At 40.0% G+C, this 13125-nt stretch overlaps 1 protein-coding gene across 1 annotated transcript in view; it reads right to left on the bottom strand.

Moving 5' to 3' along the window:
• Window positions 1-13125, bottom strand: part of HERC5 (HECT and RLD domain containing E3 ubiquitin protein ligase 5) — a 50803-nt gene that overhangs the window by 12169 nt on the left and 25509 nt on the right. Inside the window, exons 14-18 of the mRNA XM_025386515.1 lie at window positions 8239-8352; window positions 7293-7403; window positions 5206-5376; window positions 1418-1561; window positions 256-422 (exon numbers count right to left, since the gene is read on the bottom strand). Coding sequence (XP_025242300.1) covers window positions 256-422; window positions 1418-1561; window positions 5206-5376; window positions 7293-7403; window positions 8239-8352 — 707 coding nt within the window. The remainder of the gene's footprint in view (window positions 1-255; window positions 423-1417; window positions 1562-5205; window positions 5377-7292; window positions 7404-8238; window positions 8353-13125) is intronic.

The following is a 13125-nucleotide window of genomic DNA, read 5'->3' on the forward strand; positions in this document are numbered from 1 at the left end:
CTCTGTGCATGACTATTCCTACACAGAAAAAGTTGAAATATTAATGCAAACATTGAAGACTAGTTAAGGGAATAATCAACATTTCCTAATTTTAGAAAACGAAATTATCATCCAACAATTCTTGTCAAAGTTAAAACTGGTCTGAAGTACCTAATGCTGCTGTTGAACATGAAAATATTATGAAGCGTGTGTACTTAAATATTTGCCTAAATATATGTTAGATAGAGTCCTTCCTCAGGAACTATGTTTACTTACTTTCCCAAATCAGGACTGAGTTCTTTCAAGTCTTCCAATGATGGCATTTGGTCCAAAAGTTTCTTAAACAGTGCCAGTGGGAAAGGGAGGTTGGCAACATTGCAATTGAACAGGGAAAGTCCACATAGAAGCCCAAAGAAGAAATACCTTTTCTTCTCAAATTTAGGCTGAAAAGCAAAAAAAAAAATCTTAAAGTATTATGAGTTTTTACCAGTACAATGAAATATTTATATTAAATAAATCTTTGTTCCTCTTTCATAAAATCAAATCTCAAATTGAAAAATTTAAAGCCTGAGATAAGAATGTTTAGGGCTTATATTAGGTTGGTGCAAAAGTAATTGCAGTTTTTGCCATTAAAAGTAAAGGCAAAACCTGCAATTACTTTTGCACCAACCTAATATTTGGTCATTGAGTCAATTTAAATCCCTGCCACTCTCACGCTTGTAATCCCAGCCCTTTGGGAGGTCAAGGTGGGCAGACAACCTGAGGTCAAGAGTTTGAGACCAGCCTGGCCAAATTGGTGAAACCTGTCTCTACTAAAAACACAAAAACTACCCAGGTGGTGGTGGGAGCCTGTAATCCCAGTTACTGTAATCCCGCCGGGCTGAGGCGGGAATGGCTTGAGCCTGGGAGGCGGAGGTTGCAGTGAGCTAAGATCATGGCACTGTACTCCAGCCTGGGTGACAGAGTGAGATTGTCTCAAAAACAAAGCAAAACAAAAGAAACAAACAATTAAATAAATCTCTGCCACAGTTTTAGTTCCTAAAAGCATACCAGCAATAAAAATACATTAGGTTCAGTAATCCTTATAAACTAGTTTTCACAATTTCTTTCCACAGCCTTTGTCTTCAAATTCACTGGGAAAACAGAACTGACACAAAGAATGACTACCTAAAAAAAAGAGGGTTCCTTTTTAATCCATGCATTATATAAATGATCAAAAAAACACATTGCTTGAGTTCTATGTGGACAGATATGGGAACCCAGGAAAAGGAAACTCCATTTTAAAAAAATAATCACCTTATTAGAATTATAGATTATCTCCACAATTATATCCATAACTCCTCACCTAACACGAAACAGTCTAGACAAACTAATTTTCTATGTTTTAAGATGTACTTTTCTGTCACAAAATACCTTAAGCGAAGAAAAGGGAACTTACCCTGACAGGAAACCACATGCAGGAAGCCCCTTCAGGATACATGAACATCCCATATTCTGGCTGGATCATCTCTTCAAACAGACAGTAGAAGAACTCTCTCTTAACTCCTACAAGATCATACCCAATTTCTCCACTAAATGAAACCTGAGGAAACACAGCAAATAATACATCACTTCCAGGGCTCCATTTTGCTATACATGAAGTCTCATTTAATAACAGTAAATAGTTAACATTAATTGTAGACCCAAGTATTTGGTAGGCACTGAGTAAGTATCCTACTTATATATTGTCATATTTAAGCTCTACATTAATTCTATAAGATAATGCGGCCTCAAGAATTTAAATAACTTTTCTAAGTTTATACAACAGCTAGGTGGTGCAGCCTTTTTTTTTGAGATGGAGTCTCACTCTGTTATCTAGGCTGGAGTGCAATGGTCTGATCTCGGCTCACTGCAACCTCCGCCTCCCGCTTTTAAGTGATTCTCCTTCCTCAGTCCCCAGAGTAGCTGGGATTACAGATATGCACCACCACGCCTGGCTAATTTTTTTGTATTTTAAGTAGAGACAGGGTTTCACTGTGTTGGCCAGGCTGCTCTTAAACTCCTGACCTCAAGTGATCCACCCACCTCGGCCTCCTGAAGTGCTGAGATTACAACCATGAGCCGCCACACCTGGCCTACAGCCTAAATTTAATCCTATGTCGGTCAAACCCCAGAGCCTAAAGTTTTTACCACTAAACTGACCTCAACTGGCATCACTATTATAGTCATCAGATCCAAGTATATATAATAAAAATAAACAGAAAGAAATCATAAAAATCGGCCGGGTGTGGTGGCTCACACCTGTAATCCCAGCACTTTGGGAGGCCAAGGTGGGCGGATCACGTGAGGTCAGGAGTTCGTGACCAGTCTGGCCAACATGGTGAAACCCTGTCTCTACTAAAAATACAAAAATTAGCTGGGTGTAGTGATGTATACCTGTAATCCCAGCTACTCAGAAGGCTGAAGCACGAGACTCACTTGAACCCGGGAGACGAAGGTTGCCGTGAGCCGACGTCACACCACTGCCCTCTAGCCTGGGCAACAGAGTGAGACTCTGTCTCATAAATAAATAAACAAATAAACAAAAAAAAAAATTCAGGATGTTCAAAAAACCAGAGCACACATAAGGTGTTTGCTGAAGTGGCTGTCTGCTCCCTGAGGCTGCACCCCCACTGCTGACACCAATCCCTCCCAAGAGGATGCTATCATAACCCATCTTTGCTCCTTCAGTTACCCCTCCATTCCTGCCTTTTCTTGGAATCTTTCACTTCCATTTACAAAAATGTTAAGGTCCCCCTTAACCTTAAAAGGAAAAAAAAAATCCCAACATATTGTCTCCAATACAGACAACATGGGCTCCTTCTACTCTTGCCAAACTTCAGAGATACACGCCAACTTCCAAACCCACTTCTCCACTTAAATGGCTCTCTCCAAGAAGACCAAGAACTGTAAATCGCCAAGCTCCAAGGACTTTTTCTCATATCTCATCTCCTTGATTTCGTTAACTCATTTTCCACTTCTGATCATGTCCTTTTTCTTGACAGACTCTTCTCCCTTGCTTTCGCTTATGAAGCACTCTTCATGGTTTTATTTCTCTCTTCTTTTTCCTGCTAGTTTAACTTCTAGAACCAGAATTGCAAACAGTTCTATCCTAACACTTCTGTCCTTTCTCTCTGTTCTTTCCCTGGAGGCTCATTTTCTCTGTAAACTTTGTTTACCACTCGTAGATATTTAACCTTCAGATTCAGTGTATTTTCTCTCCTGATTGACAGTCACTTCCAAAGACCTGTTCAACATTTCTACCCAGATGTTCTACTAGCATCTCCAGAAAGCTCCTCTTACCAGTTTCTTTATTTAGATGCATGCCTCTTCCATTCCTCTTGGTGAAATATTAAAAATCTCTGTAGCAAGACCAAGTGTCAAACCCTTCCCCCTCTTCTTACTAAGGACAAGCTGCCTGATCTCATAAAGCCTGTTTTCCCACATGATTATCAGAAAGATTACAGGGGTCATACATGTAAAATACCTCACACAGAGCCTGCAGATGGCAAATGCTGCACCCGCATTTAAAAACTGGATGAACGATATATAAAAGTGGAACTCAAATAATCGAGTGGACTAACTGGCAAAGGATAGAATCACATAATGAGTTCATTAGAGTTATACAATTATCTGTGTGCAAAAATACATGGAAATGCCAACTTTAAACTGCAATATATATATATTTTTTCCTTGAGACAGAATCTTGCTCTGTTGCCCAGGCTGGAGTACAGTGATGCAATCTTGGCTCACTGCAACCTCCACCTCCCGGGTTCAAGTGATTCTCACGCCTCAGCCTCCCAAGTAGCTGGGATTACAGGCACCTGCCACCACACCCAACTAATTTTTGTATTTTTAGTAGAGATGTGGTTTCACCATGCTGGTCAGGTTTGTTTCGAACTCCTGACCTCAGGTGATCTGCCTACCTCGGTCTCCTCAAGTGCTAGGATTACAGGCATGAGCCACTGTGTCCGGGTGCAATATGCTTTTACATCGGTATCTTAAGACTTAGTAAAGTCAATCTTTCTTTAATCTGAGTAGAAGTGATAAAGTAGGGTCCCCAATCAAAAATACTCCATTTACTAATATTATCAGGTCAATCTTTATCTGTCTTGATTAAGCAGAAAGTCTAGTGCCTAATGGCTGGGCCCAAATCCTGGCTCTGATGCTTATCAGTTGGGTTACTCTTGGATAAGTTACCTAATAGTTCTGTACCTCAATTTCCCCATCTGTAAAATGAGGGAAAAACAGAATCTGCCACGTAGTGTTGTTGAAAGGGTTAAAAAATTAGGTACAAAGCACTTACAACAGTTCTTGCCACAAGGACAGCACTCAAAAGATCTACTGGTCATTATGATTCGGTATCAAATATGTACTAATAAGACAAATTATATGGTAATTAAAGAAAAACTCAGTTAAAAGATCTTCCGAACATGGTCAAATCTGCAATTATACCCCAAAATAATTGTAGGATTTTAAGAGAAAGTTCTCTTTTCTACAAAGCAATTTAGGTTATTATTATTTTCGGGTTTTTTTTTTGAGACAGAGTCTCGCTCTGTCATCCAGGCCAGAGTGCAGTGGCATGATCTTGGCTCACTACAACCTCTGCTTCCTGGGTTCAAGTGATTCTCATGTCTCACCCTCCCGAGTAGCTGGGATTACAGATGCCCACCACTACACACAGTTAATATTTGTATTTTTAGTAGAGACAGGGTTTCACCATGTTGACCAAGCTGGTCTTGAACTCCTGACCTCAGGTGATCCACCTGCTTCAGCCTCCCAAAGTGCTGGGATTACAGGTGTGAGTCACCATGCCTGTGCCAATTTAGGTTATTGCATAAGAAGAAAAACAACCCCTTAATTCTCCTCTATGCTAACCATCTCATTGAAACCCTTCAAGGGTGGTGCTAGCCAGGCTAGGCCAGACCTCAGAAGGGACTGTACCTCTTAGGGCCAACACTGAACTATCCATCTGAGCAGGGTGTGGGGAGAACAACCACTTTGCCTGCTGTTCTTAGCCCAAACATACTCAATGAGTGCCCACAGCTATCACCCAAAACTCAAAGGCAACTAGGGAATCAGAGGAACCCTAAAATAAACAACCTCTGTGGCAAAGGAAGATAACTTCCTATGAAACCCTTTGTTACTTTTTTTTTAATGTTTTTCTTTTCTCAGCAGCAAAAACATTAAGTGAGAATTACACTTTACCCATAACTCTTTCCTCAGGTCTTCATTCTCAAATTGACTTAGCTGATTCAAAACATCCTCAATCAAGTGATTCCTTCTGACTGTTAGATCAAACGTGGGCATCAAAGCGAATTCAGACTCTCTTTCTTCCTCAACTGCTGCCGACATAAGATAAGCTTTATGTTTTTTACCCTAGGAAAACAGAAACAGAAATATTACACTTTATTTTACCATTGGCCCTCTCTAAGTAAAAATTTGGAAAGCAGAATAAACTGGTTCTGCTTATAAGTGCAGGTCACCTTTATGAAAAGAACCTTATATGCACCACTGAAGATAAATGATAACATACAGGGACCTGAAGAATCAAAGCCTTTGTGGAGCCAACCTGGATGAGCAAGTAAGTTACCAACTGCAGGTTTTATCAGACCACTTTCTCCTATACACACCATTACTAATGCTTAAGATACCAAAGCTACTTATTAACAAGCTGAGAGACGTATTGGTATCCATTGAAACAGTGCACTGCAACATGATGCTTTCTCATTCAGAAGAGAAGTTCAGATGCTTAGAAAGCAAAAAGGCTGCAGGAAAAAAATCCAGGTGTGAGAGATGTCACCGAAGAGCCTATTCCAAGAAAAAAAACCTAGACAAGAGATTTTAAGGGAGAATTTACCTAAGAAGTTAATCGAAGAGAGACAAGCGGGGAAAGAGAGAGGGAAAGATGGACAGACAGACAGAATGTCCATTCAGAAACCAAATGGCAATTTTAGGTCACCGAAGTCTATGGTTCGGGGCTGGGTGCAGTGGCTCACACCTGTAATGTCAGCACTTTGAGAGGCTGAGGTGGGCGGATCACTTGAGGTCAGGAGTTCGAGACCAGCCTGGCTAACATGGTGAAACCCTGTCTCTACAAAAAATACAAACATTAGCTGGGTGTGGTGGCAGGTGTCTGTAATCCCAGGTACTTGGGAGGCTGAGGCAGGAAAATCGCTTGAACCCAGGAAGTGGAGGTTGCAGTGAGCCGAGATCATGCCACTGCACTCCAGCCTGGGCGGCAGAGGGAGACGCTCTCAAAAAAAAAAAAAGAAAGTCTATGCTTTTAGCAGAAAAAGGAGTAGTCAAATATTACTTCTACGAAATTATCTCTGGAACCCTGTTTAAAATCAGGAGAGAATAGGTTGTCAGAGTTGAAGCAAAACAAAGTTCTTTTATCTTTTTTTCTTTGATTTCCCTTTGTTAAATATTTCATTATCGTCATACTCAGAACTCATAAATCAATTTCCCATTTTTATTATGGTAAATGCATTATATTAAACTATCTGCTTTAAGGACATATATTTGAATGTTATACATACATATAACATATGTCTGCATATGTAAAAGTGATAATAATACCCAACCCTTTGGGTACTTTGTATGAGGCAGTTTTAAATGCTTTACCTGTATTAACAAATTTAATCCTTATAAAATTGCAATGAGGCAGGGATTATCTCATACAATTCCTTGGGAATTTTCAATTGCCCGATTTTACTACTTTGGTGGTAAAATATTTTGTTAACGTTTGATAAGATATCCATACACTTTGCTGGATATATCTACAAACATAACCACCTCAGTTACTAACAGTACCATATATAGAAAAGGGGGAATCTATACAAACCTCTATTATGGCACTATCACAGAGTAGTAGCCATTTATTGGGCTCCTAATTTCAGGAATCCTCGGCCACCTCTATTCCTGCTACCATATCTTTTCACTAGATTGTGCCTCCTTACACAGGTGCTAGTCAAGCCCAAGTCTGTTATACCTCTTTGAGTACTATTCAGAAGACTACAGGCTGCCACTGCCAACTTCAGGTAAAAACCCAACAACTAGGCCAGTTGACCAAGCTCCATCCCTTGCTACCAAGGCCCTAATTTGCCTTAAGGTGAAGATGATCCAAATTATGACAGTCTGCCTTGCCTTCTTCATTAGAGTGTACGCTCCTTGAATGCCACAACCATTGGTTTCACTGGTAGGTGGTTCTCTTATCACCCCCAAAATATTGCATGATTAAGAAGGCACTTAGCATGTGATTTATGCTAATGAAGACAAATAGGCATACATACCTCTATTTTTAAAAGTGTGTCTGTATGTAGTAGTTTAATTTTCGACAGATGATTAAAGATAAATGGAAAGTGACTAAATATGACCCAGCATCCTGCATTTTCTGAAGTGTCCTAAAAATGGAAATGACAACAATTCTGATAAGTTAAAGGACAGAGAAACCTTACACTTTACCTCATAGCCTTACATCCCTGATGGTATAAGGTCTCAGTACTTCCAACAAAAGCAATCCAAATTACTGGTCCATAGTACTAGTAGTAGAAAATGTGTTTTATATGTATCAATGAAAGGTATAAAGAGAATGTTTAGTGCCCATTTAATTTAGCAATTAATTATAATCTTTGGATGCTTTCCCAAAGACTCTGTTCTGCTGAAACCTGAGTTTCTGCCATGTGAATAAGCTCAGTTGCATTTGGTAAACAGAGAATGATATAACATGGGTAGCTGGTTAGCTCACATATGAATTTTGCTGGGCAAGAGTTGATGTGCTAGAAGGAGAATTATAACCTTCAGAGAAAGAAAGAGAGACTTCGGGCCAGCTGCTACCTTGGCAGTAGGAGCCCTTCAACTGTATTTTCAGAAAATAAAAAAGGAGTGCTTACATCCAAGACACTCTACCCACAGGTCTTGGCTCTTGACTCCTAATGAGTCTCACTGCCTTCTATGACCACTTTAAGGGTATCAGAGCTCCACTAGTCCTTCTCCAATTACAATGTAGATAGATTTCTACCCTTTCCTTTTTGTGCATTTTTCATATTCCCATAGTCATCTCCCAAGGTGTCAATCATTTTTCCGCTGAAACTCTGACTACAAAATTGCATAGATTTTCAGGAGTCTTAATGTTTCCCACAAGCCCTGCTATTTCTATTGTGCAATTTTGCAGAGGACAAGAATGCCTATATTAACTCACTGATTATCAATTTCCCCCTTTAAACATGCTATACCTACCACAGTCATTTTCCACAAGTACCTTCTGCATACTTCTACAAAAAAATTGAGACGGTACAAGAGTTCGTCTACTTGGAAAATACTTTCAGGTAGTTGACATTTCATCTGGTTTACCTTAAATAAAATATGACTTGTGAAAAAGTTTTATATTTAAAGACAATTTTGCTTAATAGCTGTTAATTAGATTATCAAATTAAATTGTAAATGAAACACTCTTATAATGACCAGAATAAAATTCTATCCAATTCCTCCATTGCCAAAGCCCCAAATTTTCATGAACATAAATATCTAAGATTTAATAGTAGAGATTGATGATATAATGATAAACTTCTAGTTATTTTTAATTCATAGAAAAATTTTAAAGAACTTTCAATCCAAAGAAAAAAAAAAAACAACGCAATATCCCAAAGTACTCTGGGGTCCAGTTCTTCAGGTCTTAGTCTTCAGGACTTAATAATATACCACCTTATAGACATTCACTCTGCTGAGGCATTTGTGGAACATTCCCCTACCGAGAGGAAATTTTCCAACCCTCCATCCCATATGATATGATCAGGGTTATTATGACTATTTATGACAGACACATGAACACCCTGGCATGTCGTGAAGACAATGAATAATAATGACACTAGACACTTCGGGCATTAGTGACTGTTAGTATTTGACTTGGATGGGCGTTATCCTGAAATAAATTACTCTCAGGTGGTCTTCTAAAAACTCATCTTGGCTATATGCACTGAAACCATGTGTCTAGAATGTTCTTATTGACTCTCGTCCAGACCTCAAATATTCCAGGCCTCCCAGTACTACCACCCAAAGCCTGGTGAGACTGTTTCACCCTGTAACTATGGCTCTCTGGATCTGATGATCTTGGCCTTGCATTATCATTATTAGCCTCAAGATATCCAGAGTCACAGAGAAAATGGGTGCTTCATCTTCATGGTTCCTGGTGGCCTCCTGCTGAGGTGCGGAGCCTGACAAATATCAAATATTCTGATGTTATCTATAGGGTCAAAGGACAAAGCAGGATCCCCTGAAGATTTCTTTTGTTGCTGCTTCAGTATTTCTTGTGATTCTCTTTGTAAGTAGCAAAAGCTTGTTAGAATATACCTTTCCAGAGCTCTTCAATAAATTTCTTATTTTTTCAAAACACAAATTATTTGTCATTAACCTTTCCCTTTTGTAAAATAAAAAATTTAAAACTGTTGAAAATAGCCATTGCTTTTCAATAATATGGCAGTTTTTTTCTTCAACAGTATGATATATTAGGTACCCTGATCCACTGAAAACACCTAGAAATACAGGAAAAGCTGTAACAAATATGTTTAAAGGCATTACTGATTTTTTAGGTAGATGGAATAATCAGGTCAAAAACCAAATGAAAGTGGCATTTGCCTTGAGAGCATCTGCCCAACCTGGTGAACGTAAACTTCAATTTTCAATGGTTGGGGCTTTGGGGAAAGGAGGCAAAGCCCAGACTGTTCAAATTAGGGAGTCCATAGGAGAAGTTATCCCCACAAGTCTGAGACCCAAAAGGGTTAAACCATCAGGTAAGGATGAACTAGAAATGAATAAGCTCTTTCCCCCACTGCCATATCAATCACTCCAACTCCACCTTGACCCCAGGACCACAAGGCAAACTGTTCCAAGTTCAAATGGTGCTGAGCTGGGGAAAAATTGTCCCCTATAGGATCTATAATTACAAAAGAGCTCTCCCTCAACTTTACCACCAAATTCTAAAAAGCTTCAAGCCAAAAATGTAAAGTACTACCAAACTGGTGGTATCTCCAGGAGCCTGGCAGAAGAAAATTCTCTGTGAAGAAAGCCAGTCCTCAGGTAATTCCAAAAGATAAAGTTCCAAGGAAACAGACAGCTCTCACACATACACAAATCACAAAATACATGAGGATAAAGACACCAGGAGGAAGATTCAGCAGAAACTGACCTGCAAAGACTTCAGATACCTGAGTTATAAGGCATATATATTCAGATAAATAAAAGGAAAGTGTGAAAAGCACAAACAAATTATAAATAATGAGCAAATTATTTATAATTTAAAGAACAAATTCGAGTATCTAGAAATGGAAAACATTAACACTTGAGATAAAAACTTAAAAGGTAATATTAACAGCAACCAAAATCACTGAAAAAGGAATTCATGAACTGGAAGACAGGGCTGAAGAAATACCATCCAGAATGGGGTACAGAGAGACAATGAGACGGAAAATATGACAGAAAGCTTAAGGGACATGCCAAATAGACTGAGAAAGTCTAACATATCAATAACTGGAATTTCAAAGAAGAGAGTCAATATTCAATTAGATTTGAAATGTGGAACAATTTCTAAAAGGAGGGAAATACCCTTAACCTACAAAGGTTATTTTCAAAAACCTAATAGAAGGCCAGGCACAGTGGCTCATGCCTGTAATCCCAGCACTTTGGGAGGCCAAGGTGGGAAAATCACTTGAGGTCAGGAGTTGGAGACCAGCCTGGGCAACATGGCGAAACCCCATCTCTACTAAAAACTCAAAACTTAGCCAAGCGGGGTAGTATGTGCCTATATTCCTGGCTACTCAGGAAGCTGAGGCACAACGATAGCTTGAACCCAGGAGGCAGAGGGTGCAGTAAGCCAAAATCGTGCCACTGCACTCCAGCCTGAGCAACAGGCTCTTTTTTTTCTGTCTCAAGAAAAAAAAGAGAAAAAAGCCTATAGGGCTGGTGTGGTGGCTCACCCGGGTAATCCCTGCACTTCGGGAGACCAAGGCCTAAGCAGGAGAATCACTTGAGGCCAGGAGCTCAAGACCAGCCTGAGCAACATAGTTAGGCCCTGTCTCTCCAAAAATGAAAAAATTAGCTGGGCATGGTGGTGCATGCCTGTAGTCCCAGCTACTCAGGAGGCTGAGGTGGGAGAATCGCCTGAGTCAAGGCTGCAGTGAGCCATGACTGCACCACCGCACTCCAGCCTGGGCACAGAGTGAGATTCCGACTCAAAACAACAACAACAACAACAACAACAACAAACCCCTATAAGTAAATGATACTAAAAGCATTTCCTTTGGAAACTAAGAATAGTCCATGAAAAAAAATTTCCTTTAAAATCACAAAGAAGTACCCACTTTTACCCCACCTCTATTTAACATCATATTAGAAGCCCTAGCTAGAGCAAGACAAAGGAAAATAATAAAATGTATATGGACTGGAAAAAGAAAACATTATAAAAAATTCAAAATTTAGGCAAATTTGAGAATTTGGCAAATTTGCTGAATATAAGAATCAATACTCAGGCCAGGAACAGTGGCTCACACCTGTAATCCCAGCACTTTGGGAGGCAGAGCCAGGCAGATCACTTTAGGCCAGGTGTTCGAGACCAGCCTGGCCAACATGGTGAAACTAAAAATACAAAAATTAGCCAGGCATGGTGATGCGTGCCTGTAATCCCAGCTAATTGGGAGGCTGAGGGAGGAGAAGCACTTGAACCCGGGAGGTGGAGGTTGCAGTGAACAGAGATCACACCACTGAACTCCAGTCTGGCCAACAGAGGGCAACTCTGTCTCAAAAAAAAAAAAAAAAAAAAATTAATATTCAAAAATCAATGCATTCCTATACACCAACAACAGATAATATAATTTTAAGATACTATAATAGTGTAACAAATGCAAATGTCTTGGGATATATTTGACTAAACAGACTTTAATAGTAAAATAACAAAACTTTACTGAAAGACAACCAATAAGTGGAGAGGTAGATGCTATGAAGATTCACAATAGTAAAGATGTCAATATAGTGAAACACAGAAATATAAATAATTAAATATAGATTGCATGTAATTCCAATCAAATTCTCAATAAGACTGTGTGTGTGTGTCTCCATATATAACCTGACAAGGCAATTTAGAAATATATATGGTAAATTTTTAGCAAAATTTATATGCCAAAAATATTCAAGACTCACTTCAGAAACAAGGCTAGGGTACTTCTCTTACTAGATATGAACAATTAATGTACAGCCATACAAAAGGACCCATGGTATAGTGGACTCATGGTACAAAAGGACCCAAAAGTGAAACCCACACATGGAAACTTGATGCACAACAGTTTGTATTGCCTATCAATGGAGAAAAGGCAGCATTTCAATAAGTGGTGCTAGGGTAACTTTTTCATATTAAAAATAATAAAAATAAATTTACAATAAGTTTCTAATTGCATTAAACAGTAAATTGTGAAATGCAAAGCTAAAGTCAGTATTTCCTTTAGACCTGGACAAGAGTGTCCTCTGCCCTAGGACCATGGTTCTTGCAGTGGCTCTCCTCCAGCCAAGCCTCTTCCCCCAGAATAAGGGGTCTGCAGGGCCAGGGGGACCTGTCTATTTTCAGCCCACACATCCCCTTCTAGATTGGGCTACATATACCCAGAACCTGGGATTCCATGTTCAAATGGTTCCAGGCCTGCTTCTGGCACAGGCCTCTCCACTTGCTTGGTCTCTAGAGAGTGAACTATGTCACAACTGAGACCCTCCAGCCTCAGGGTTGGCTAAGGAGGGTCTATGGTGGGAGGTGGGATAGAACTCAGACATATGGGCCGGGCGCGGTGGCTCAAGCCTGTAATCCCAGCACTTTGGGAGGCCGAGACGGGCGGATCACGAGGTCAGGAGATCGAGACCATCCTGGCTAACACGGTGAAACCCCGTCTCTACTAAAAAATACAAAAAAACTAGCCGGGCGAGGAGGTGGCGGGCGCCTGTAGTCCCAGCTACTCGGGAGGCTGAGGCAGGAGAATGGCGTAAGCCCGGGAGGCGGAGCTTGCAGTGAGCTGAGATCCGGCCACTGCACTCCAGCCTGGGCGACAGAGCCAGACTCCGTCTCAAAAAAAAAAAAAAAAAAAAAAAAAA

The sequence above is a fragment of the Theropithecus gelada genome, chromosome 5 (genome assembly GCF_003255815.1).
Source record: "Theropithecus gelada isolate Dixy chromosome 5, Tgel_1.0, whole genome shotgun sequence".
Taxonomy (NCBI): domain Eukaryota; kingdom Metazoa; phylum Chordata; class Mammalia; order Primates; family Cercopithecidae; genus Theropithecus; species Theropithecus gelada.